Genomic DNA, 27,222 nt, shown 5'->3' with positions numbered 1-27,222 from the left:
CAAACAAACCATTGCATGAGAATGCACTCTCCAAGAAATATAATAATCATGTACAACATGAACCTAGGCTAGATTTGCAATGACATGATAAGCCCTTCTAAAAATGATCAAAGGCTATAGCACCCCACATGAAGCAAGTTCTATTCCATTCAATATTAAAATTTTGCAAAAATCACATTCCACACCAAGGGTGGCATTAGTGGTTAATGTTTGACAACAGTGTCAATTTTTACAAAGAATAGACTTACAGATTCATGGTTCTGCATTAAGGACTGCTGACTGACTGTTTGCCCGGCCCTGTACTAAATTTTATCGTCTCTTGATGTATAATTGAAGTTCTATCACAGATTATTTTCTACTTTACCTCCAAAAAACAAACTGGGAATCTTTTAATATACTTATTAAAAGGTTCATATTTTCTTCAAAACTCAAAAGAACTTGAATGTGACAAATGTACCATACCTCTTTTCTTCATAGTTACATGGATCAGGGAATGCACCCCCCTGGGGTGGGAAATCGGAATGGCGAAAACACCCGAAGTTAGGGAACGGAAATAAGGAGAACAGCATCACAAGCCAACACGTGTGTGTGCACACATTCACGCATGCACACTTCTTTTTCTTTCTTTCTTTCTTTGCTTTGTCTTGCTAAAGCATTGTTCACTATATCATTAATGTACAAGAAAAATAGACTTCATCACAGAGGCTATCCTTAAAAAATCAAAAAGTATGGTAAAGCACAACCAAAGTAGACTCCTGAATGTCACCCAACTGATAGCTATTATGTAATTATTACTTAATGAGGGATAAAAGAGAGCATCTGGCTGAATGACCTAATGGCCATATATGCCTGATTTTGCCGAGTCTAGATTATCCAAAATGCCCAAAATCTGACCCAATCAAAATTAATATTGGGACACTTCAGAAGAGAATCTACTAATCAAATGTTTTGTTGGGTATTTCACTCACGCCTCACTTACGCCTACGCTCGCATCGGAGTGTCAGTGATCAGTAGGACACTGGGGCACTTTTTACTCTCGGTAGGAGAGGTTTTTTCCCCCAAACTTATGGTATTATTTCGTATGTGCTTATGACACACACTTCAGGCACTTACCGTGTTTGGGTGTGAACACCCCCCTACAACCCTAAGGTTTAAGGGCTGTACCTTGTACTTTCAGTTTTACACTCTTTTAGTCTATTGCATTGGGTGTCGTGCTTCACTCTCTACTATCTACTGTTTTCTGTGCTGAGCTTCGATCCTGATCTCCACTCTCACATTTGGTATCAGAGCATTGGCTCTGTTTAGCTTAGCTCTGTTCAGCATTCGGGACTCTCTACTCAGGTCCAGCCTCAACCTTCAGGAGGAGATGCCCTGCTCCTCTGCAGTCACGTTGCCTCTGGCAATGCCCACCCCCTGGCCAGACTGCCCTTCCCGCCACACTTGTCCCAGTGACTCCTACCGGTACCGCCTGTCTGCTGAGCGCTTGTCCCAGCAACGTCTACCTATCCCGTTCACCATCTGCCACGACAGTCCAGTCTGCCCCGGTCCGTTAACTTCAGTCACCAGCACCGCCTGCCTGCAGTCTTCACGTCCGTCAACAATCAATCGCCCGTCAGCAGCGATGCCTCTAAAGACTGGTCCTCTGCGCCACCGGTTTGCCACTGTGCCAGCTCGCAGCAGCTCAGACGCCCACTCGCCTGCGACGTCCAGCCCGCCTGAGTGTCTTCACGTCAGCCACGTCACCCCCCCCCCCGGCACCCGCCTGTCGTCAGCGACAGCCCGTCATCACTAAGGTTTTTTTTTAATTATTCCTTTTATTCCAGAACAAAGTTCTGGTATTTCAGAACAAAGTTCTGGAAGAGGGGGTTCCTACGCAGCAGGCACAGCATACAGGATACATGTCTGGGACAAATTCGATGCAAATTTCTGGACACGTTCATCAAAAATTTTGGGGCTTTTATGTTTTCTGAGGACATTGGCATATGTACTGCAATTACAATCATTGATAGACTATTTTGAACAAATCTGGGGCAAGAAATTTTGGGGATTTTGCTGGTATAGTGTTGCTGAACAATGATTGCACGTTGGACTGCGTGCATAACAGACAGTTTTGACAGAGTGCACCTCTGAACACTAATTGCAGAAAGTTATTTTCTGCAATTTCTAGAAATTTTCAGATTTCCAGTGTAGTCCTGCTTCGACGTTGCTCTTTTGCATTTTTTTGGTAATTGAAAATCATGGCAAATCAGGGAGGAGATGTTTTCACCTATGCATCCAAGAAGGACAGATTGGATGGAAATAACTATTCACTTTGGTCCTTCATGATGAAGAATGTACTTGTGGCCAAAAATCTTTGGGATTATGTCAATGGAGAAGAAGCTCGACCTGGAGTTATGGCTCCAACTACTCCTCCAGGAGGACGTGCACCACGGGCACCTCAGCCTACTCCACTTCAGCCACTTCCCCAAAGAACGGCAGCTCAAAAAGCATGGGATACATGGGATGCACAGGCTTTGTCGTTGATTGCATTGGCAGTGCAGCGGTCATTGAGTACGGACATATCCTTATGGTTCTCGGCACCACACAAAGTCCGACATTCCTCCTATGCATTGCATGTTTTCATCATCTTTGTACTAGGGCACTTGGACAAGTGAACAATTTTCCCACGAGGGACACTGTCTAAGTAGCACCTGCTGCATGAGCATTCTTCAGCATGTAGCATTGCATCTCCACCTCACTCCTCTTGTTTCCCTTTTTGGGCCTGAGAGGGGGTGTTGAGAAACCCTTCACTCTTCACCCGCAGTTTGCGTTTTTGTGTTTCTGCGTTTTGCGTTTAGGGTTTGCAGCCCCAAAAAGGGGCGCTATCCTAGACTAACTGTGCCTATTTATACGCCACTCTTTCATTCATTCCTCACGGCTGATTCATTCAATCCGTCACCTCTTCTCTCCAACCTCTCCACTACCCTCACACCCCTTCAAGAGGACATTGCGGTTCGTGGTTCGTGGCTGTCTTTATCATCTTCTTTGTGCTACAGCACCCTGTTTCCCTTGTATCACATTCACTCCATGATTCAGAACTTCATCATTCCATTCATCAAAGTTTCTTCTCTCTTCTCTTCCCTTCTCCATGTTTGCCGAGTTGTGTTCCTCCCCGCCAACCCTATTGTCTCGCTGGTACGTCATCTTTTGATAGTGAGATGCATATTAAAGCCTCTCAACATGCTTTTATGGCGAGATAGAAGGGCAACGATAGCCAGTCTAGAAATGATCCGTAGAGTTCTGGAAGTTCAGATACTTCATAGAGCAACAAGAAACAAGGGAGCACACAAGCCAAGAAGGACAAGTACCATTATTGTAAGGAGCCACGTCACTACATCACAGAACGTAAGAAGCACGTTGCCAAGGAGGAGTTAGGGATATTTATTTCTCATGCACCTCCTACTGCTACAGAGTCTGCATCTTTTGTTGTAGACTTACAATTAGTTAGCTCTACTGAGGATGCTAGCACTTGGTTCTTTAATACTGGTGCTTCTAAGCACATTACATTCCGCATAGATTTTTTTTTCTCTATTATTGCAACTCCTATTGGTAAGTCTATGCAATGTGTTAACAATGAATCTTACCTTGTTAGAGATGTTGGGGGGATTGTCTTGAAATCCATTGATGGCTCTACTCTCCGTTTATAGGATGTATTATTTGTTGTCCATTTCTTCTTTAGCAAAGTGTGGTATGTAGGTCACATTTGACAATGGCATATGCATGGCCAGGGATAAAGAGTTCTTGACTTTGGTTTTGACTGGCATATTATGTCATGGACTCTATGAGTTAGATGCCTATTTGATTCATTAGTCAGTCTATTTAGCATCTACTCTTACTCCTACTATGTCACAGGTAGAGTTATGGCATGCTCACATGAGGCATGTAAACTATGCTAGTTTGATGTTTATGCAACATACTCAGATGTTAGATGGCTTCTCTCTTTTAGAGAGACCTCTTGAGCATATTTGAGGGATGCATTTTGGGAAAAATGCATCGATTCTCGTTTCCTCGTGATGTTGCTTTTAAGGCAATAGCTAGATTACACATTGTACATTTGGATGTATATGGACCTATGCAAACAAAGTCGTTGGGTGGATGTTATTATTTCGTCACCTTCATTGATGACTTTACTCATTTTTGTTGGGTTTACTCATTGGTAAAAAAGTCAAAGGTATATGATGCATTTTTAGCTTTTGTTACACTTGCTGAAAATCAATCTAGCTACAGGATTAAGACTCTCTGTTTGGACCAAGGGGGGAGAATACATGTCTTCCTTGCTGAATAAATTTTTGAAGCAGAAAGGCATTGCCCATCAATACACTACTATATATACTTCGTAGTAAAATAGGGTTGCAGAAAGGAAAAATCGATCACTCATAGAGATGGCCACATGTATAATGAAAGCTAAGAATCTACCACATGGTTTTTGGATGGAAGTAGTTATATGGGCTTGTCATGTTTTAAACAGGTACCCTACCAAGGCATTGAAAATTTTCATGCCTTTTGAGACTTGAAACAATAGAAAACCTTCAATTTGCCACTTTTGTACTTTTGGGTGTCTTGCGTATGCTCACATTCCCAAAGTACTAAGAAAGAAGTTGGACAACAAGGCTGTCAGATGCATTTTTGTAGGGTACAGCAGTAAGAGCAAAGGATACAGACTGTATGATCCTGTTTCCAAGAAAGTCTTTGTTAGTATGAATGTGATTTTTGATGAAAAATAAGAATTATCCCTTACTGGTTTTAGGCTGCAAATGATGTGTTTGAAGGGCTGCTGCCCATTTCTTTTGGTAATACAATTGGAGTTTCAGTAAATGAACAAAATGATCAGCCAGCTGCTCCATTGAGCAATGCAAAAATTCAGCCTATGGCTGATCTAAATATTCCGCAACATGCTAAATTTGAGGTTCAGCAAGAGCTTGTACATAATTAGGAAGCTCGGTAGATGCCTCGATGGTACTTGCAGACTATGAAAGATAGTCATTTGGATACTCCTATTGCTGGTCATACTAGAAGACAAGCCCGTCTACATGCTAATACAATGGAGTTTCTTATGATAGCACACACGCTAGATAATGAGGAGCCTGATTGTTTTGAGAATGCACAATAGAGTGTGCATTGGATGGCAGCAATGCAAGTTGAATTTGATTCTATCATAAAGAATTAAATATGGGATTTAGTGACACTGCCTATTGGAAAGAAAGCCATTGGCACAAAATAGGTCTATAAGTTGAAAATAAAAGTGAATGGATCTATTGATAAGTATAAAGCAAGGCTTGTGGCAAAAGGATACGTGCAAAAGAAGAGCATTGATTATGAGGAGATATTTGCTCCGACGTCCTGTATGACCGCCATTCGGTGTATGGTTGCACTGGCTGCGCATCATGGTTGGACTGTGCACCAACTTGATATTCAAACTACATTTTTACATGGGAAACTTCAAGAAGAAGTGTATGTACAGCAGCATATTGGTTTTGCAGTTGAGGGATCCAAACACTTGGTATGCAAGCTAAAAAAGGCTTTGTATGGTTTAAAGCAAGCTCTAATTGATGCCTTTTTACTTAGCCAAGGGTTCATTAACAATCTATGAGAGTCTATTCTTTACATATGCAAGGAGCGGGGATCCTTGCTGGTCATTTTTCTTTATGTAGATAATCTTCTGCTCATAGGGACACATGCTAATCAGATTTCAGCATTCAAGAAAAATTTGTAGCAAAATTTTGAAATGTCAAATTTGGGGCCTTTGCATTAGTACTTGGGAATTCAATTTATCCATGATGCTAGAGGCATTGGATTGCCCCAAACAAGATATATTTATTGATGAACTTCTTGAAAGATTTGGCTTTTAGGATTGAAAGCCAGTTAGCACACCGATGGAGACTAGACTCGAGCTGTCTTTACATGATGACAGTGATTTGTTTGATGTTTATACATATGCTCCAGTAGTTGAATGTCTCATTTATTTATGCAACACACAATGAGATATTGAATTTGCAGTTTCAGCCTTGAGCAGATATATGCACAGCCCATGCATCTCACATTGGCAAGCTATGCAGCGGCATTTTCATTCCTTATAGGATACTAGGACTCTCGGACTGTTTTATGCCAAGGGGGGACCACTGCAATTACATGCTTACAGTGATTCAAATTGGGCTGGTGATTTTGATTCACGTCACTCTACTAGTGGAAACTATTTTTTTCTTAGCTCATCTTGCATCTCTTGGCTTAGCAAGAAACAATCCACTATTGCCACATCATCTTGTGAAGCTGAATACAAGGCAGCTTTCACTACCATAGTTGAATGTGTATGGCTGAGACGTTTGTTGGCTGATCTTGATGTATTTGTCACAAAATCTACTCCTTTGTTTACTGATGGTCCGAGTGTCATTGCAGTGGCACAAAACTTGGTGTTTCATGCACACATGAAACACATAGAGATCCACTATCACTTTGTCAAAGAGAGACTACATGCAGGAGTAGCAACTGGCAGCCTGGCAGATGTGAGAGAACACCAACCAAAGGGTCGAGATGGCCAGGACATCAGTGCAGTGACCCAAATTGGGGCGGCAGGATCAGCTCTAAAAGGGAAGCCTGAAGCAACCTAAATTGAAACAAATTCGGGCTATTGAAAGCACACTTTTATTAACATCATAGTCATAATTTGTCAGCATGAAGTCATTAGGAGTTTCAGAAAGAATGACTTAACAGGGATTGATGAGTTGCTGCTGCCCAAACCTGCTGCAACTTATCTGACCCCACCTTGCAGCTACAACCCTTCCCTCTGTGTTTCTTTCTTTTCTCGATCTGTCACCCTCTGCCTTTGCCAGTTGCCTCAGCCCCTCCTGCCCCCACCTTGCAGTCACACTTCCTTACACGTTTCCAACCTTTCTCCAGCCAACACCCTCTGCTTTGCCCACTCCCTTAGGCCCTCCTGCACCTCCCCTGTCAACAGAATCTACGTCTCTTTCTCCTCTTGACCTGCTATCAGCCTTCTGTCTTGTACTCTGCCCTGTCTGACTCCTCACCCCTTCTGAACCAAACCTCCTGCTGATAAAATCCCCCTCTCCCACACAACTTCTCCCAGAAATAGCAGCAAGTGAAGCTATTTCTGAAGAATTATAAAGAAAACATTAATCCATAGTTCAATCGTTGCATAGCCACCTGTCCTCTACCCACGGTACTTGTTTTCAGTTCAATACAGTGCACTGGTGTAATGTCTTCAATGACATGTTGCTAAGTGATTTATCCCCTATGTTTCAAAATGCTGAATGAAAGTGAGAAAGATACTTACATGGACAGAATGCTTTGTACAAAGGGAAACCACTTTTCCAAGTTTTCAAGAGTAGCAAGTGTGTACACCAGGCCAACTGGAATAAAGAAAAGAATGACGATGCAGAGAAAGATTACTCCAATGACCAGCCTGACCATCCATAATTGTGAGTAGTGTGAAGAAAGGCTGGACCAGTTGACATCTCTTGGCTCTGGTGCCCATTCTGTAACCCAAATCAAGGGATTTGCAGTTTGTTTAGTCTGTGCAGCCACTGCTGCACTCCACCGGGTTTTGAAAGAGACAAATGCTACAGGAAGCTCCTGAAGGAAGATAGTCAATCTTTAAAACATTGGTGTTGAACAGATAGTTTATGCCAGAGATGTTAAGGGATCAACCCAACTTACCTTTTTCTCACGGATGAAATCCATCTGAGAAACTTTTACACTCTGGCGTATTTCTTCAAACCTGTTGATTAAAAAGTCGAGTGGGTCTTCCTTTCTTCCAAAAAGCCCCAAAAAACCTTCTTTCTGTAGTCTCCTCTGGGAAGCTGGAATTGATCTCAAATACTGCACCTCCCTCAACAACCACTGAGCTTCATCCTGCAAAACACATTTGTTAGCTGCCTGGAAACAAAACAACAGGCTAGTTCATAAGCATTACAGTTGTCAACATCTCAATGAAAATACTAAGTCACCTATAATTTCAATGTTCACTTTTAATCAATGCTTTCACCTAGAGTCCTGCATTTCTCTGAGAGAGAACAAAAGGGGCTTTTCATTATGTATTGACATTTTCAAAATACTCACTGACTGTTTGCTATGTGCATGCCCCCTCCCTTTACCATGTACTTGATCGACCCCCTCCATCTCATTCCCCGAAGCCTCGTCCCACTACTTCCTCCCTTTTCAACACTACCATGGTAGGTGGAGCTATCCACCACCTGCAGAATGAGAAAGCCTAGAATCATGATGGGTTGCAGCCAAAACATTTCTCAAATGGTACAGATCTTTGCCCTCTTGCTAGCACAAATGTTTAATAGAACCCTATGTGAGGGGTTCTACACTAGTTGGGCACCAATACCATAGTACCAATCCATAAGGCAAGCAACCCTACCAAGTCCAGCAACTATAGGACAATCATGATTTGTCATACTGTGGATAATATTGCTCTACTCTTGGTCATGGTCAAGTATATGGGTTGAGAGTCATGAGCACAGAGCCATTGGACATGCTGGTTTCAAAGGAGGACACTCCACTCTTAGCCAATTTTTTTCCTTACACGCCATCATTGAGGAGGGCCAGACAAAGGCACAAAGACCTAGGTTATATTGCTGCTTTGTGGACTTCAACAAGGCATTTGACTCACTCAAGCCAGGCTGGTACGTTGATTCCAGGATATAGGAGTACCATCTGAGATGATGTGGGGGATCCTCAAGGCTCAAACTATATAAGTTGCAGGCAGTGTTTGGGCACTGGGCAGGATGTCTCACATGGTCCAAATCACACTCTAGCGCACCTACTGCATCAAATCAAAACATTCATTTTGCCCCAGGAAAGTTTGATTGGTCAGCTTTCCACCATTCTAACTGAAAATAGGCCAAGCATTCAAGCCCTCTAAATGCACATGATGGTGAAATTGAAAAACCACCTACTGCATCAAATCAAAACATTCATTTTGCCGGGGAAAATTGATTGAAGCATAATGGTAAATGCCCCAAATGTTACATTTACGGTTGCAAGAATATGCACACACAGCTTAGAGAAGAAGAAGCTTGAAAGCTCACAGCACAAAGTGTATTGAGGGGTATCAATAGAGATGATTTACAAGACTAAGTGCCTTGTTTATGGCATGGACCTAGTGGCAGGTGCAAGATGTGGAGAGTTAGAGGAGACTCAAAGGCATTGTCTACGGGATTGTCCCACAACCCAAGAGGTGTGGAGGAGAGTCCTCAAGGTCATCTTTCATGACACAATGAGACTATGATAGAGACTTGAGGGGCAATAGCTTGGCTCACAGACAAAGCCCAACATGTATATATGAGCATTTTCAAGGAAGCCACTCTTTTCTAATCATTGGCCAGCATTTGTGCAAGATCCGCACTCTAGATTACTCACAGTCACTATGGACTCCAGGGCATTGTCATAGCACAATGGACTCAATGGCACTATCATAGTGAAAGCCGATAGCTAGTATCATCGTTTGGTTCATTTGGGATGCAAGGTGTAGCCACACTATTGACCTTCAAGATGTTTGAGCAGGAGATGGGAGAGGTTGCATGGTGGTTTTTAGCAGATGATGAGGACAAATGCTGTCATGCAGATATGGGATTCTAGCACCTCTTTTCCCTTAGGTCTTCATATAGTTTGGCACTATAGCCCACCAAATTCACAGTTCACTCAAATATTGTATTCATAATATACTTAACCAAATTCGCAGTTCACTAGAATATTGTATTCATAATATACTTAACCAAATTCGCAGTTCACTAGAATATTGTATTCATAATATACTTACACCAAATTCATAGTTCACTCAAATATTGTATTCATAATATACTTAGTTGCTTTTCATTGGACCTTTCTTTGTACTATATACTTTTACCTCAAGGGGACTTTTCTCCAAGGGATCATTAACAGAATTTTCTTATCTTCCCGAAAAGATTAAAAAAGCTTACATATAATCTAGTCTCCGGTTTCTCATGTATGCGTTGTCATAAAGTATTGTAAGGAAAGAAAAAAGGGAAAACTGCTGAAGTCTTTGTCACAACAAAAGCTTTACATACCAAATCTTTTTGGAACTTTCCATCTTCATATAACATTTGATGTAAGAGATATGTGTCAGGATAATATGTCTGAAAAAATTCCTCTACTTGTTTTCTGTAACTTTGATATCTGGAGCTCGGAATGGCCCGAACAAGAACACTAAACTGGTCAGGTTGAGGTCGAGCAGCAAACAAAAAATCTATTCTCTTCTTTGCAATATAGTCATATTCCTGTATGTCTCAGAAACAATCCACTTATCAGACAATGTAAGGTTAGGATGCTAGATAAAAGCTACACTTCTAATATATTCGGTTACTGAACACAATTATAGAACAGCAGATTTGAGGGCCACAAACACCGAGCAAAACTGCTACGATAAAAAACAGCCAGCTCATAAGACAGTCAAACTGGAAGTTGAGAGGTTCTGGACATAATAAGAAGGTAATAAATCAAGGCACCTGTATTGGATGGAACCACACAGTAGCTTATACACGTCGGTAATTCAAGGTTTCAACTATATTTATCTATCTAAGAAAAATTTCATCAGCAATACAACTTGAAAATCAAACAGTGGAACTCTGTTAGTGATTCTGAAGAAAATGAAGATTATAACATTTAAAAACCAATCAAAAAGCAACAGTCTGCTCAACGAAGCAGGTCCACTCTCTCAAATGGATGATACACTCCAACACACTCCCTCAGTCCCCCTCCCACAACAGTCATCAATTGTTGGACTGCTCTGCCTTTGAGCATTGTGTGCTTCCATTCATTATTCAGAATTCATCATTCTTTCAATTTCATCTGCATTCTTCCTTATTTTACAGTTATGCATTTTTGTCTAAGGTATTGCATTTCAGTCCTGTTCGTCATACATTCTGTGTTTTTCAGTGCAAACCCTCAGTCCCCCTCCCACAACAGTCATCAATTGTTGGACTGCTCTGCCTTTGAGCATTGTGTGCTTCCATTCATTATTCAGAATTCATCATTCTTTCAATTTCATCTGCATTCTTCCTTATTTTACAGTTATGCATTTTTGTCTAAGGTATTGCATTTCAGTCCTGTTCGTCATACATTCTGTGTTTTTCAGTGCAAACCCTAGCATATCTCCACATCTTGTTCTAGAGGCAAAATCCAGGAAGAAAGGGGCATCACTCTTCTTCTTGGCCCTATGCAGTAACATCCACCCCTCTATTGAGCTAAAAATGCATTAGCCTAACTTACACATCCCTAAAACATGCTTAATTAATGAATATACCTTGTATTTTAAAAAGAAACATGATCCTAGAGAGTTATTGTGTCACACATGCCAAACCCTAATTTGGGTGTCCCAAACTTTCTATAAATAGGCATGCAACCCACCACTCTCTTAAACTCGTTTTTGCAAGTTTCAAGAGCCGTATCTCTACTGCCCACACCTTGTTCACGGAGGACATTGCGGTTAGAGCTTCCCTTTGCTATCTACTACCATCTAGTGCTAGATTCCAGCCTCCATCACCCCACATCCAACTATCAATTGCTGATTGATCATTGCCAAATTTGTGTTCCACTAGGCGTCCATCTCTAGTTGTTGGTGTCATCATTTAGGTTGCATTTATTGTCACCAAGGCCTTGTAGAGTTGTCGTCATCATCCACATGTTGTCGTCTTGACCAGATTGCCTGTGTTTGATCTTCTCTCTCCTCCGTGGGGTCATCCTGCACTCTGCACCTATCGCCCACATCAAATTGTTTGCGTTTTCATCGTACAACTATTGCCAGGTTTTCTCTCTCCTCTACAGATTTGTGTTTGCTACATATTTTCTCTCCTACTACCTGTCAACATCAAATCTAGTCTTCTGTGGCTACATTTGCTTGTGTTCAACACATGGAGGCTACCTTGCTCCATTTCGGGATCCATTCGGATTGCCTTGATCCCACAGATACGAGAGTTCAAGGTTCAGTATTTATTGCATAGTGTGTTTGTTGCATGAGCATTGTATATTCAAGTCATTCACTTCATTAGTCATTGTGTTCATTGTCTCTGAGTTACCCTACCCTAACTACGTTTTATGTTTATCAATTTGTGCTTTGTCAAATGATTGGTTTTGTGTTTTCTCTGTTTAGAGCATTTCTTCACATGGTGTCAAAACTAGGTACTCTCTGAGAAACATTGGCCTTTGATTGAAAAGCTCATCCACAGAAGCAGGAACAACAGAAGGGTCTGACAACTTTGAATGCATTCACGCCACAACTCCAGTCTCCACAGCAACATGGAAAGAAACGATCAAGAGTGGGCCTCCCAAGTCGCTACTACAGTGCACCTAATCATGTTCCCCTTCCACGGTAATCTCCTCCACCCGTTCCTTCTCCTCCTATGGAAGTGAATTCCAATCTAGCAGATGAACCCCCTACCAGATTCATTCAAAAGAAGTGCCATACACATGGTCCTTCTGATCCTCTACCTATTCCAACCCTTGTGGTACAAAGTTCGATCCCCGAGGTGTCGGGTAGTTTCATCTCTCACATGAAGGGACTTAAGGCACAGCTTGCCTCAGTACAAGCTCCAATACATGAAGAAGATGCTATTCTATTCTCCTAAAAGCTATAAAAAATGTGTTTCCTACCCTTGTAACCACTCTTACCAACATTCCAAATCCTAAATTGGCAAGTACCATCCAATCCTATTTGGATGAAGAAAAGAGGAACCACAAAGAAGGCAGCACTAGTCAAGCATCTTCAACTTCCTGTGATTAAGTATTGGTACATACAGTTCTCACTAGATGTTCTTTCTGTAAGAAAAAAGGACATCTTGTAAACAACTGTTGGAAGAAGTATCCCGAGAAAATGAAATGTAACAAATGCAAGAAGACATGGCATATCACTAGTAAGTGCCCCAACACTCCTGATGTACCCAAAGAACTGGTGGCCAATCCGACTACCATGGAATCCGCAGACCATATCAGATTTCTGCCACTGAGTATGGTCTCATCCTTGTGCACAAGGCTTAGCAAGAGATTGAAGGTAAGCCAAAGTTTCCTTTAGATCCGCCGGTGCATAGAACTAATGATCTTGCAAGACCTTCGAAATCTCCACTACAGACTAGCCATCCGCAAGTGAAACTTGACTCGGATTACACTCCACTTCCACAATAGTTCTTTTCTCCAATGCCAAGTACGAACCCTATTATGTCAAATTCTATGCCAACCACTTCTATATTTTCTATTGGATTGAGGGATGCTTGTCAAAAAGGAACTCTTCAAAATAACCTTTGGTTTTTAAGTGATGAGAGAGACATGTATTTTTTTATAAACTCAAAACTAGGTAAAAAGCTAAAAAAAGAACTTGTAAGTATTCCATCCCTTTCTTTTCTTCTTATTTATCATGGTAAATCTAGAGTAGGTGTATCTTCATCCCAATGCATTTAATGGACAAAAGGAATCGATCATGTTTTCCACAACACCAATCACAAATCCATTTGGGCTCCCACCTATCTCTCCCTCATCTTCTGCTACACCTTCCTTTCTGCTTCCATTAAGTGCACCACATTTACCACCACACACCACACTAGGGGGTCATACACATTTAGGCACAGCCTTTGGGATCCCTACATGCCCATTTCTGAGTAGTGTACCTATGACGGAGGCTCAACCTCCCATACACACTTTCGGGTTATTCCTCTAGGAGTGCATCCCAAACATACTTGAGTGTGGATCGTTTCGTACCGCAGTTTGCCTCTATGGCTTTACCTAGTGGACCATCCAACCATTTATGTTATACCCTAGCCAACATTTGGACAAGGCTATCGTGTCCCAATGCCTCCACCTCCATCTACGGTACCATATCAAACTATGACAGTTTCGATACCTCTGCATCAATCAGCACTCATTAGACATCACCAGCCTATTTCTGCCTATCCACAATTACCCCCTCTTTCTTATCCACCACCACCATCATCTTATCCTCCAGACTACCCACCTATCCATCTTCACAAACATCTCATGGTTTTAGCTCCTCATCCGCCAAGCATGCTTTTAATGAATAAACTCGTTGCAACGGGTCAAACTACCACTTGGTCTAATTTGATGAGGCATATCTTAGACTCTCAAAACCTATGGGATTTAGTGCACCACTTCAAACCCCAATCCAATCCCACGCTTCTTTCATACGAGTTCATCCACTCATGGAAAGCTCGTAATGCCTCCGCTATTGTCAATCTTATGTAGGGCTTATTGCTTGAGTTTCACTCTCAGCTCCAACATTTCAACTTAGCATCCAAGCGTTGGGCACACTTGACTAATAACTATGCAGCTCAAGATAGGACCCGTCCCGTCAATTTGGATCATGAGTCAAGTTGGCTAAGTATCGGGGTCTCCTCGCTGAGTTCTACACTACTAGGGCTCCTGCGTCCTATAATGATCAGATTACCATGTTCCTTAACAAGCTGTCAAGAAAATATTTTCATTTTGTGCAACAAGTGATTTCACAACCTCAAATGCCCACATTTTATGAGTTTGAGTGTCACCTATTGCATTATGCATGGTTGTTCAATCCATTTCATAACACATCCTTAATAGAGGAGGCTCTCGTTGCATCTTCTTAGAAGGGGTAGCAGAGCAAGGGCAAACAAAATTCAAATCAAAAACAAAATCAAAGCAAGGCTAGTGAATCGCAAGGAACCACACAATCTACTCTCAAACCTAGATGGTAGAATGTACCTAAGAAGAATAGGTACTGTCAACATTGTCAAAAGGCTGGCAATTATGACGAGTGTCGACCTAAGGCAAGAGGCACATAGCCAAAATCCAAGAATCATGCCCCACACCCCAGTCCAATAACCCCAAGCAGGGGAAGCGAGGTCGTGGCAAACCCCAATAGGGGCAATGGTGAGGCCGAACCCACACTACCACCAGCCAGCCATCATAGTCGGCAAACTACTCAACTCCAGAGGGTTTGTTTGACTGGTTTGCAAAGGCCCATATCGTCTCCTTGGAGACATCGAATGCAAGTCTCGTTCACATCTCCAAGTGTCTCCCAAAGAGGTGACTGCAAAGGCCCACTCATCACAATTGAGCACATCAGCACTTGTTTGGCTTGTGGATAGTGGAGCTACCCATCACACGACTCCTATAGAGGACATTTTCATTTCCCAAGCCCCTGCAGCCAAGAGAGTCTACGCAGGAAATAACCCCTTGATCAAGATTTAGGCCCAGGGTCGCATTAGTTTTCCCACTGACTAGGATCCAGATCTAGCTTTGTTGTATGATGTCAATCATGTCCCCCAGCTTGGAGTGAACTTGTTGTCCATTTAGCAACTTTGCCAATTGGGACAAGCAATTTTCTTCACAACAACCACAGTCAAGGTCCTTCGACTCTCAAACTGGTTTAATGATTGCTCGCGGCCAGGCACAACCTAATGGTCTTTACCACATGACCTATTTTCTTACCAAGCCGACTGTTGATGATTCAAAGTTCCATCACTTCTAGCGCTTGGCCACCACACAAGAGACCACAAACTTTATGCATCTTTGGCATTTTCACTTAGGTCATCTTGGCTACGACTCTCTTTACGAGTTGTCACATAAAGGGATGATTGAGGGCCTTCCCTATCTTGACAGTTCTGTAAAGCATGTCAACTAGGTAAGCAGCATTGTACACCCTTCCCTCAACAATCTACCACCCATGCTTGCTGAGGAACCCCTTAGGCTCATTCATATAGATCTTTGTGGTCACACATCCACTACTGCCTTGAATCGTGCATTGTACTTCTTTTTTACGGTGGATAATTTCTGTAGGTACATGTGGGTGTACTTCCTCAAGCACAAGTCAAATGCCTTTACTTCTTTCAGTGCTTGGGTGCTGCTAGTTCATAACCAAACTAGACATAGTATGGGTACTATGAGGAGTGACTCTAGTGGTTAGTTTACCTCCCACAAGTTCTCTGAGTTTCTATAGAAGCAGGGCATTGCATGCCAACTGACCTCTATCAACTGCCCTACACAGAATGGAGTCATAGAGCTAGATAGCCATGAATATGACACTCTATACTGTTCACCACAACAGAGTTCCCTAAGCGCCTTTGGGTTGAGGCTACTAACACTTTGGTGTATATTCTTAACTGATGCCCCACTACATTGGTCCCTAAAAAGACTCCATATGAGGCATTTTTTTTTATCTTTGCTTGTTTCTCACTTCAGAGTCTTTGATAGTCATGCTTACATACACACTCCGAATGACAAGATAGGAAAGCTCACCCCTCAATCACATCTCTTGATCTCTATGGGCTATTCTTCCAAAGCCAAAGCTTATGGTTTATTCAATCCTCAGACGAACAAAGTGATCTTTGGGAGCAATGTCATCTTTGATGAGAGGGATATAGTACCGTCTTTTACACAAGACTCTGCGTCCTCACCCCTACTCACATTACATCAAATCATGCCTTCTGAGCTAGGTCTATTGCGTGCTCCTAACCTTCCTACAAACACTTCAGCTCCCAAGCCCCCTCCACAAGACCCATTACCTAGATGGTATCAATAGACCATGTGGGATTCCGAAATCCTTCCACCACATTCCACTCTAGGGGGCCCTAGAAAGTCTGCTCTTAGGCTTCATATGCATCGTTATTTGCAACTGATTACATTGTACATTCCAAGAGGCTCTCCAGGACCCTCTGTGACATGAGGCCATGGAGAAGGAATTGGATAGTATTGAACAAAATGGGACATGGACATTGGTGGATCATCCTCATTACAAGCCGGTCATCAAGACTAAGTGGATTTTTAGGACAAAGCTAGAGACTAACAGTACTTTAGACAAATACAATGCTTGCCTTGTAGTGTAAGGTTTTCGGCAAAAGCACCGCATTGACTATGAAAAAACTTTGCATCTTCTACTCGGTTGACATCATTTCATCTGTTGGTTGTGCCCGCCGCTCAGCACGATTGGCCAATCTATCAGATGGACGTCAAAAGTGCCTTTTTGAACGGTTATTTGAAGGAGGACGTCTATGTGGAGAAACCTCCTGACTTTTCTTCTACTGACTAAAACGATAAGGTATTTCGTTTGTGGAAATCTCTTTCTGGACTCAAGGAAGCACCGAGGTCTTGGTACCACATGATGAATGAGTTCTTACAGACTTATGGATACCATTCTATCCCCTATGATCCAAATCTATAAGTGTGCACTGCTAGCGCAAGGGTCAGCTATATCCTACTATACATTGATGATATACTCCTCACTGGCTCAAATTCTACGACAATAGCAAAAATCAAGGCAAAACTTTTCACTACATTCGAGATGACCGCTGACTTGGGTTTGTTGTCTTATTTCTTAGGGATGAAGATTGCTCAATTCGAGGAAAGTATTCTTTTGCCACAACAGAAGTACACCCTATAGCTGATGGGACAATATTACACTAATCAGACATGGCCTATGGCCACACCTCTTAATCCACTATCCATCTACATAAGGATACCTTGAGTCAGCCGTTTGATGCTCACACCTATCATTCTGTTGTAGGGAAACTACTTTGGTTGATTCATATGAGGCCAGATCTTACATACTTGGTTAGTTTGCTTAGTTAGTATTTTAATGTACCTAGAATGTCTCATTGGATTACCTGTATTAGCATATTAAGATATTTAAGATACACCTATAATTATGGACTAACTTATGGTCATGGTTTATGCTTATAGGGATACACTGATTCTGATTAGACGGGCGATCCTGACACCTAGCATTCCCATGGCAGCTACCTCAATACCTCGAGCACGGTATCCATCTCTTGGGCTAGCTGTAAGCAGGAGACGGTAGTGGGTTCTAGGATCGAGGCAAAGTATCAACCTCTCTTCGATGGTACCACTAAGACTAGCTATCTAAGAAACTTGTTGGTTGTACTTTACTTTCCTTGTGAGGCGCCTATAATTATCGACTGCAACAACCACAATGCCATTGCCCTTGTGGGCAATTTGATCATCACCTCTCAAACATGCCACATGTTGGTTCACTGTCACTTCACCAAAGATCAGGTTGAGCTACGTACTATTTGCCTAGAGTTTGTACTATCCAATGACAATTTTGCAGATATTTTGACTAAGGTAGTTAACATGCCGACTCTACAATACCTTTACCTCAATTTGACTTGGATATACCTCCTCTACTTCCTCAAGTTGACAAGAAGAGGGTGCTTCCCTCTTACTTCTCCTTCTAGTTTGAGAGGGGGAGGTTTCCTTCTCTTAATAGTGACAATGATGATGCTTAGAGTTTTTCACATACCCACATTTATTTATTTTGTATTCTATATTATAGGCATTTTTAACTTCATCCGCATTGTCAAGATGACATGATTGTAAAAGAACACTTGGACAAGTGAACAATTCCCTTGTAAGAGCACTATCCAAGTGGCATTGTTGCATCGTATTCTGCATGAGCATGAAAACTTGTATCTTCCTTTGCATTACCCCATACATTGGCATTTTGTTCATGTAAACATGCATCTATACACATTTATCTCTTTTCAGTTACCCTTGGAGTGATCGTATTTGGATCCACCATACTCGTAGCTTTGCACATGGCACTCTCAAAAGTCAATTTTTTTTTCTATACTTACATGCTAGCTTTGCTTGTCTTGCTTGCTCCCATATCAATCATGCTTGTTTTTCCACATATTCTCCATATGACTAGCACACACACACCATTAGGTAATCCCTATGCATTTACCCTAGTAGTATGTGGGATTGTTTTGCCTATTTTCCAAAGGTAGTGGGGCTATTCATCCTTATTTTCCTTACTTCGCGGCACAGTGACTCAATGGGACGAATACTAATTTGAAACCCTCACTAAATGCTAGGTCTTGTGACAAGCTAAAACAAAGCCCTCCAACCAAAAAACAAAAACCCAAAAAAAAAAGCCCATTGTTGATTCCATCTGCCTTCGCATGACTTGAGGCCCTTGGGCAGCCGACGAGCACCCTTAGTCTGATGCCGTGGCCTATCTAGAGTGATCACTTAGGCTCCCTTGGTAAGATAACCATCACCTCTATAATTTTGATAGATTACTGGGCAGTCGATACACACCGTTTGCTCGATGCCCTAGCTGCTTTGGGATGGGATGCCTTGGGGTAAAAGAAAATAACCCCATGGGCTTATTTCTCAATAGGTATAGATTTTTTCTTTTTATCTCAAAGTTGGCTTAGTTTTAGGCCTAAGAGGGTATATTGAGCTAAAAATGCATTAGCCTAACTTAAACAATCCCAAGACACGCTTAATTAATGAATAAATCTTATCATTTTAAAGAGAAACACGATCCTAGAAATTCATTGTTTCCCACATGCCAAACCCTGATTTGGGTGCACCAAACTTTCTATAAATAGGCATGCAACCCACCACTCTCTCTTAAACTCGTTTTGTAGGTATCACGAGCCGCATCTCTATTGCCCACATCCCGTTCACAGAGGACATCACGGTCAGGGCTTCCTTTTGGTATCTACTACCATCTAGTGCTGAATTCCACCCTCCATCACCCACATCTAGTTGTCGCTTGCTAATTGATCACTGCTAAACTTGGGTTCTGCCTGGCGTCCATCTCTAGTTGTTGGCATCATCATTCAGGCTGTGTTTACTGTCACCGAAGCCTTCTCGAGCTGTCACCATAATTGAGCCAGTATCACTTGTGTTTGATCTTCTTTCTCCTCTGCGGGGTCATCCTCACTGTCACCTACACTCTGCACCCTGTCGCCCATATCAAATTGTTTGTGTTTATCTTCTACTACCGTTGCCAAGTTTTCTCACTCCACTACAAATTTGTGTTTGCTACATATTTTCTCTCCTACTACTTGTCTACATCAGATCTAATCTTCTATGGCCGCATTTGCTGGTGTTCGACACACAGAGGCTGCCTTGCTTCATTTCAGGATCCATTCGGAGTACGACACACTCTCCAGCTCATAACCTCTACCTTGATCCCAAAGATTTAAGAGTTTGGGGTTCAATATTCACTACATAGTGTGTTTGCTGCATGAGCACTATATATACAATAGTCATTCACTTCATTATTCATTGTGTTCACTATCTCTGAGTTACCCTAACCCTAATTGTGCTCTTTGTTTATCTATTTGTGCTTTGTCGTACAATTGGTTTTGTGTTTTCTATGTTGAGAGCATTTCCTCACACCCTCCACCTAGATCGCGGCCTTCCTCAAGCAGATTGACAAACTTGGCCAACACCAAGTTAGCTGCAGCCTTTTCCCATGAATCATTAGCCACAAATTCCCTAGACCAGAATTAAGCACAAAACAATTTCAACTTTATCAAATTTCACTGCTTAATCAGAGAATAATCAAATTGTTCAAATTTTCCAAAACCTCAAACTCAGCCACTTACATATTACAAGTCAAACAATCTTTTAAAAAGTAAACAGAAACATGTATTTGAACAAGTTTCAAACAATATTATAAGGAATATCAACATCAACCTTTTTGAACATCATCAACAGTCAATCCACACCAGGTAGATGAGCTTATAACATATATTAACATATAAATTACTTCCTGTGTGTTTTTCTGCACATTACAAATTTATCATACAATGCAATGCAGATTATATTTTGATTCTGTTTAGGTCTTCAGCAAGAAATTCTATGTTCAATTAAAAATGATCCATGCAGAACCTTTTAGCGAGTGTAATGAAAGGAAGAAAAATTTCCATACCAAGTATAGAAGCCCATAAGCAAGGAATGAAATAAAGTAGAGGCTGCTAAAGTGCACCCACAGCCTGTTGCAGACATCTCATTTTAGCTGTTTTCAAAAGCCATTAAGACTTGAAGGTAACTTTACATGCATCTATAAAAATGCCATCCAAACATAATGTTTTTTTGGGTGCAACAATTGCAATAAATTATGCCCAAACATACACATGCTTTTATTTTAGTGAAGGTTCAATAGTAGCATCACCAAAAACCACATGGTTGCAAGATTTTCAAATGGTTTAGAGTGTCCAAAACCTCATCCAGGCAAAGAAAACACGTAGTCTAAGGACAAACACACCACTAGCAAATAAGAACTCAAAGATGGAATGAGAATGAAGAAATGAAAGAATCTAATGAACAAAACAAGTACAAGAGGCATGATACAATAGATTCTCAAGGAGCAGAAGGCTGTCTCTCAAGGGATTTGGGCTGAGGGATATTGAAGGAGTGTATTGTACTCTGATGCAAGCAGCAGTCACCTGGTCCCTTAGGTACTCATCAGCTGATGCAGAGGGAAGACAAAAGCACCACAGATGGTGATCGCTCTAGGGAGGAAAGTGGTATAATGTAGGATGAGAGAGTGGCTACACAAAATCCCCTTCCATAAAACCTTTTTAGCCAGTTTTCTTACCAAAATTCTTGAGTACCTTCTTTTTCATTAATTGTCTTGAATTTCAGTTTTGGTGCTGTACAAGAACCGAAGAAATTAGCTAGTAATTTGTGATATTATATTAGGCTAGATCTGTGGTAGCCTAACACCCCATTCAGCAAAACCAAAAAAAACAAGGGGAATGAGAAGAAATCTTCTTGCCTGACCCAAAAAGATCCCTTGCCAAAGAGGCCAAGGCATTGGACAAAGGGTTCCATAAAAGACTGCCCTGGGTCCTATTCTCATCACAGCATGTTGATTATCTTCTCCTTGGTCCTCTTTGTTTTTTTTCCATGGCTCATAGATACATTTTCTTTTAAGTTGATAGAAAGGGAACCATAGTGCCAAGCCCAACACATAAGTGGCAGAAGAATACTTGATGACCTTCACTTCACAGAGCTGCTTTTGGTTTCACAACAGGTACAAGAGTAGATTGGCTGACTGGGACTCCATCATGGCCTTGTTCCAAGGACATCTCTTTCTATTGGTCGCCCAGACATACCCACAATCTGTCAGTTTCCCAATTATACAAAATGCTTATCATCCTTAGCCATGGTCAACCAATCAAAAGTGAGTGAGACCCTTGTGATGCTTCTGGCAAGTTCCATCTACTTTGGTAGTAACCATATTTGCCGCATCGGTGGCAGATTACTAAGCAATTGAGGGCAGTCCTTGGAGTTGAAGGGCAAGGACAATATGCTAGAGCAAGACATTGTGAAGCTACAATGTACAAGTTAAGGAGGCATAAGTGGATGCTGAAACCAGAGAATAACTAGGAGGGGTTACAACAATAGGAAGATCCCTATAATTCGAATGCAACCCCATCCTAATAACCCCTCTTGGGTCTATAAGGGTAAGGCCCTGGACGTAGTGGGAGGTAGAAGCGCCAAAGTTTGAATTGCTTAGAGTGTTTCCGTGCTATAGGCTATAGCTTCTGAAACCCTTTAAGGTACTCTAGGTCTGTGCAACCTACTTGCTGACAAAAACTACAATACTTTTGTAGGGGCACTCTGGGTGGGAATGGCCCGGATTGTTGCAAGAGGTTTATCAAAGCTGCATTGGCTGATTTTGTATTTTCAGTCATTAAATATTACAAAAAAATACAAGAAAAATAGGGAAAAATAGGAAAAAATTGAGAAAAATAGAGGAAAAATGGATTTTGAGTGCCGAAAATTAAGGAAAAATAAAATTCATGTTTGTAGATGTATGGGGGGTCTGAAATATGAGGTTTAGCCTCAGTTCAGCCCTATCTTTATGTTTTAGTGAGTTTTTATGGCTTTTTATACAATAAAAATGTGGAAAATGAACCCTAAACCTATGCTGGATCCTTCCCTTTCTTCAATTCTTCAATTTCCTTTCTTAGTTGAGGCAAGGCAAACACTTCCTCCTCCTTGCTTCTGTCCAACCTCAAGGATTGTAGTGGCCTATCAAAGTAATCACTGGAAGGTGAAAGACAGTTGTCGAGAGAGCAGGACCACTGTCCTCTGATGTTGTCAAAGATGTGGAAGATGATCACCAGTTGTCCAGGGAGCTAACCACAATCCTCTGATGCCGAGGAGTGACCTAGGCAACAAAACACAAATCCCACAGTGTCAGAACTATCAAAAACAAGAAGAGCAGCCTAGATGTTGATGCCACGTGGATAATGATGATGCCAAATAATGGAGGATGAGATGAGTGACGCCAGGTGATGGAGGAGAAGCCTAGCTGCAAAAATGCACGTCCCAATGGCCCTATGCTAGACGTGATAAAATCACTAATGCTTGGTGATATAGATTGCTGCCAAGGGCTAGGATGCTAACACCAAGCCGGAGTTAATGACATTAGGCAAGGAGAAGACCTCCAAACTAAAAAACACAGGTAAAGGTGGAGCTTGAAGGAGAAGGGTGCTGACACAGGGCAAATGATGGTGATGCCAGGTTGAAGATGCTCCAAACGCAAGGCTTGACGCTCGAACAGGGCACCTAAAGCAAAAGAGGAATGGTGAAGGCAGCCACAAGCCATGAACCGCAATGTCCTCCGAAAGGGCTATAAGAGAAGTGGAAGGAGCTCGTGAGGGAATGGAAGTGGTGGTGAAGAATAACTAAGGAGAGAGGTGGTAAAGAATGAATGAAGTGACTGTCTATTTATAGGCATAAGCTATCTAGGGTGGCAAGCCACTATGTGGGCACCCACTAAAAAAGTGGCCAAAATGTGGACAAGTAAACGCAACCAAGGAAGGTTGGATTTGATGCAAATGGCAGTGAAGGAGAGAGAAAGATTAAAAACGTAGGTAAGGAGAGAGAGAACAGCAAAATGCAACCTATTTAGGCTGGGTGACAGCTGTGCAGGAGAGAGAAAACTATCAAACACAACCAGCAAAGGCTAGGTGACAACTAGGAAAACCAGCAGCAACAATCAGCAAGCTCAAATCAGCTCCGAACAGTGTGTGGTAGGCTGCAAACAAGCGCCAGACCATTGTAGACAGTAATGGCCAGCTTGGACCGCGATGTCCTCCATATCCGGGATATGGGCAACAAGCTGAAAGACCTAAAATCTGCAAAAAAGAGATTAAGGAAGAGTGGTGGGTTGCATGCCTATTTATAGAAAGTTTGGGGCACCCAAATTAGGGTTTTGCATGTGGGACACAATGACTCTCTAGGATCGCATTTCCTTTTAAAATTAAATGTTTGCTTCATTAATTAAGCATGTTTTGGGGTTGTTTAAGTCAAGCTAATGCATTTTTAGCTCAACCCCTCCTACTTTTCCTTCTTCTCATGCCTCTTCCTTCAATCTTATAATGAAATCTTATAATGATCATCTATGAAGTTGTAACATGTTCAAACTTCATGAATCATGTAACATGAAGTCATGAAGTTTTGTGTGAAATTTGAGTAAATGTTGTTATGGGCATTGATATATATAAGCACCTCAATATGGATTTAATGCTACAATCCAAAACTCCTCCCCCCGTTTCCAAAACTAGTCGAAACTCTGAAACTGCAAAACTCTGGTTTTTGTTATTTCCATTTCCTGAAATCCCCTATACTATGCTATAGATACCTATAATTGGTAACAAAGCAAAATATCTTTGGCCTATATACAAGTCCTCTACTAATCACAAGATTAAGCATCAGGTAGAGGTCTTCTACATTAGAATTGAATTGAAAACAGGTATTTGTTGTTTCCATTTCCCCCATTTCTGAAATCCCCTGTACTATGCTATAGATACCTATAATTGGTAGCAAAGCAAAAGATCTTTGGCCTATATACAAGTCATCTACTAATCACAAGATTAAGCATTAGTTAGGTAGAGGTCTTCTACATTAGAATTGAGTTGAAAACAGCTGTTATATTCCCAGGAACACATGAGCATCAAAGCAGCCACAGCCCCCACACTTCTCTACCACTTTTAGCATATCATTCATCACTCACCTATAAAATACTCGCATGCGTAGTATACCAAGAGTTCAAGTATGCTTCAAGTATGAGTAACTAAAGAGTGTGTCATCACCAGCACAACTAGACCTCCACCATGGTTGTGCAAGCCGGGCAAGAGTGCCACATGGCATGCAGCACTTTTTCACTGCATTATTTTATTGTTTTTGTGTCTTGCAATTATTTTTGCAACAATTGGCCAATTTTTACTGAACCTGGTCATTTTTTGTCATTTTCTACGGCCTATTTATGGCTGGCCTGTCCCCCCAGTCATTGTCACTTGTGATTTGCAGGTTGAGAGAGATCTCCGGCAGGGAAACATTCAACAGCCCATTGTACATATCTGCTCCCTTCATTCAGTATTCACTCTTGTAGAATTCTGCATTCTTCTGTCTCTTTCTCTCTCCCTTCATTCAGCATTCACTCTTGTAGATTTCTGCATTCTTTTGTACCTACTCAATTAGTTTATCATAGCATCAGATGGTAGCTTTACTGGGACCTGGAAAGTTTCCCTGGCATTTTGTATGTAACGTTTTGGTCTCATAGGCCAACTTGGCCTTTCATAGACATTAATATAACTTTCTTTCTTTCTTTCTCTCCCTTCTCTCCATATTTCATTCTTTCTTTCAATCTTTTCATATGCTTCTGCATTCGCTGCACTCTGACAGTTCTGCCCTGTCATACAGCTGCCACATCATCATCTACTGCTGCATTTGGACCTACAGCTGTCGCCTACTTTTCTCTTGATAGAATTAAACTGTTTGCTGACCATCGTGACTAATCCAGCTCCTACTGCTGTATTTGCTACTGCCAAACATTCTCAAGGCTGTCTACTACTTTTTGAGATCCGTCAGAGTATGACACTCTCTCCTACTCATACTCTCTGCCTTGTTCCTTGAGACATGGAGTTCAAGGGTCAGTATTTCACCTTTGCAGAGCATGTTTGCTGCATTGAGCATTGTATATATTCAGCATTCATTATCGTCTTCACTGTTCATTCTCTTTGAGTTACCCTATTAACTATGTTCTTTATCAATCTATGCTTTGCCGTATGATTGTGTTTGTTATTTGTAGACGAATATTTCTTTACATGGTATCAAAGCTAGATGCTCGTTAAAGAAACCTTGGCTTTTGATTGGAGAGCTCGTCATCAAAAACAATTTCATAGAGGGAAGATGATTTTGAACCTGGCTTCACCACTTAAGTCTCCAAAGCCTTTCGTGCCAAGAAATGAGCAAGAATGGGCCTCACACCTTGCACTGCAAGGATCCGACTTGGATAGGGAGACATTGGACTACCATGGAGTCCAAAGACCATATGAGATCACATAAGCCAAGTACGACCTTATTCTTATGCATCAGGCTCAACAACAATTGGAAGATAAAAATGAGTTTTTCCCTTTAGATTCGATGCACCAATCTACTGATTATGCAAAAATGGCGGAACCTCCATGTGGAACTCGCCATCTTATTGGAGACACCAACACAAAGTATATGCCTATCTCTTCCTCTCCTTCATCTACTCCTATGCCAAGTATGCATACATTTGCTTGTCAATCTTGTTTAAATGTTTCCTCTTTCAAACATGAAAACGGTGATACCCTGGATAAAGGAACTCTTCAAAGCCATTATTGGTTCCTATGTCTTGAAGAAGATAAGTATCTCTTTGTAAAAACAAGAAAAGGAAAGCAAAAAGTGTTGAATTCTTCTATAAAATTTCTTTCTCCATCTTTTCCTTCAAAATTCAGATTTTGCTTCTCAAGATCAATTTGAAGTTGGTGATTCATCTCATTCTTCGTTCCAATTTCAAACATTAAATGCTCAAAAGGAATTGAATCATTTCAATGCATTTCCATCCCCATCATCCACACCTAATTTTCCATTCGCACCCAACCCACCCACTTCTTCCACTGCATCTTTATTTCATACACCACCAATGACATCTCAGATCACACCAAGGGGTTCACAAAACATAGAGACATCTTTTAGGACCTTTTTGGGTGGTAAAGATGTACCAATGAGGGAGGCTCGATCTCCATTTCACACACTTTTGGGCTTTACGTGTGGGATATCCTCCTAAGCTTTCCAAAATGTGAATCTGGTACCACAGTTTACCCAGATGGCTTTACCTAGTGGACTAACTAGTTATGTCTCAATTAGTTGGGCAAGGCTACTAAGTCCGAGTGCCTCCTGAGGTGGCAGCAATTGGACCATCCCAGCCTATGCCTACCTACCCATCTCCTTCTACTTACTACCCACCCTATCCCTATTATTCAACACCTCATAGTTCTTCCACCTTGTCAACTAAGTGTGCATTCACTAACAAGTCTTGTTTTAACAGGTCTAACTACACTACTTGGTCAAACCTGA

At 41.5% G+C, this 27,222-nt stretch overlaps 1 protein-coding gene across 2 annotated transcripts in view; it reads right to left on the bottom strand.

The window, feature by feature from the left end:
* The window catches only part of LOC148036471 (hyperosmolality-gated Ca2+ permeable channel 2.3-like), a 187,602-nt gene that overhangs the window by 96,644 nt on the left and 63,736 nt on the right, over nucleotides 1–27,222 (bottom strand). For both annotated transcript variants that reach the window (XM_087678458.1, XM_087678457.1), the window contains exons 3-6: nucleotides 20,750–20,813; nucleotides 10,092–10,301; nucleotides 7,714–7,908; nucleotides 7,331–7,629 (exon numbers count right to left, since the gene is read on the bottom strand). In XM_087678458.1, the coding sequence (XP_087534584.1) occupies nucleotides 7,331–7,629; nucleotides 7,714–7,908; nucleotides 10,092–10,301; nucleotides 20,750–20,813 (768 nt within the window). The remainder of the gene's footprint in view (nucleotides 1–7,330; nucleotides 7,630–7,713; nucleotides 7,909–10,091; nucleotides 10,302–20,749; nucleotides 20,814–27,222) is intronic.

The sequence above is a fragment of the Lygodium microphyllum genome, chromosome 5 (assembly GCF_053477565.2).
Source record: "Lygodium microphyllum isolate KBCC chromosome 5, Lygodium_microphyllum_v1.1.10, whole genome shotgun sequence".
Lineage (NCBI taxonomy): Eukaryota > Viridiplantae > Streptophyta > Polypodiopsida > Schizaeales > Lygodiaceae > Lygodium > Lygodium microphyllum.
Note: the sequence above shows the minus strand (reverse complement) of the source record. Positions and strands in the feature narration are given on the sequence as shown.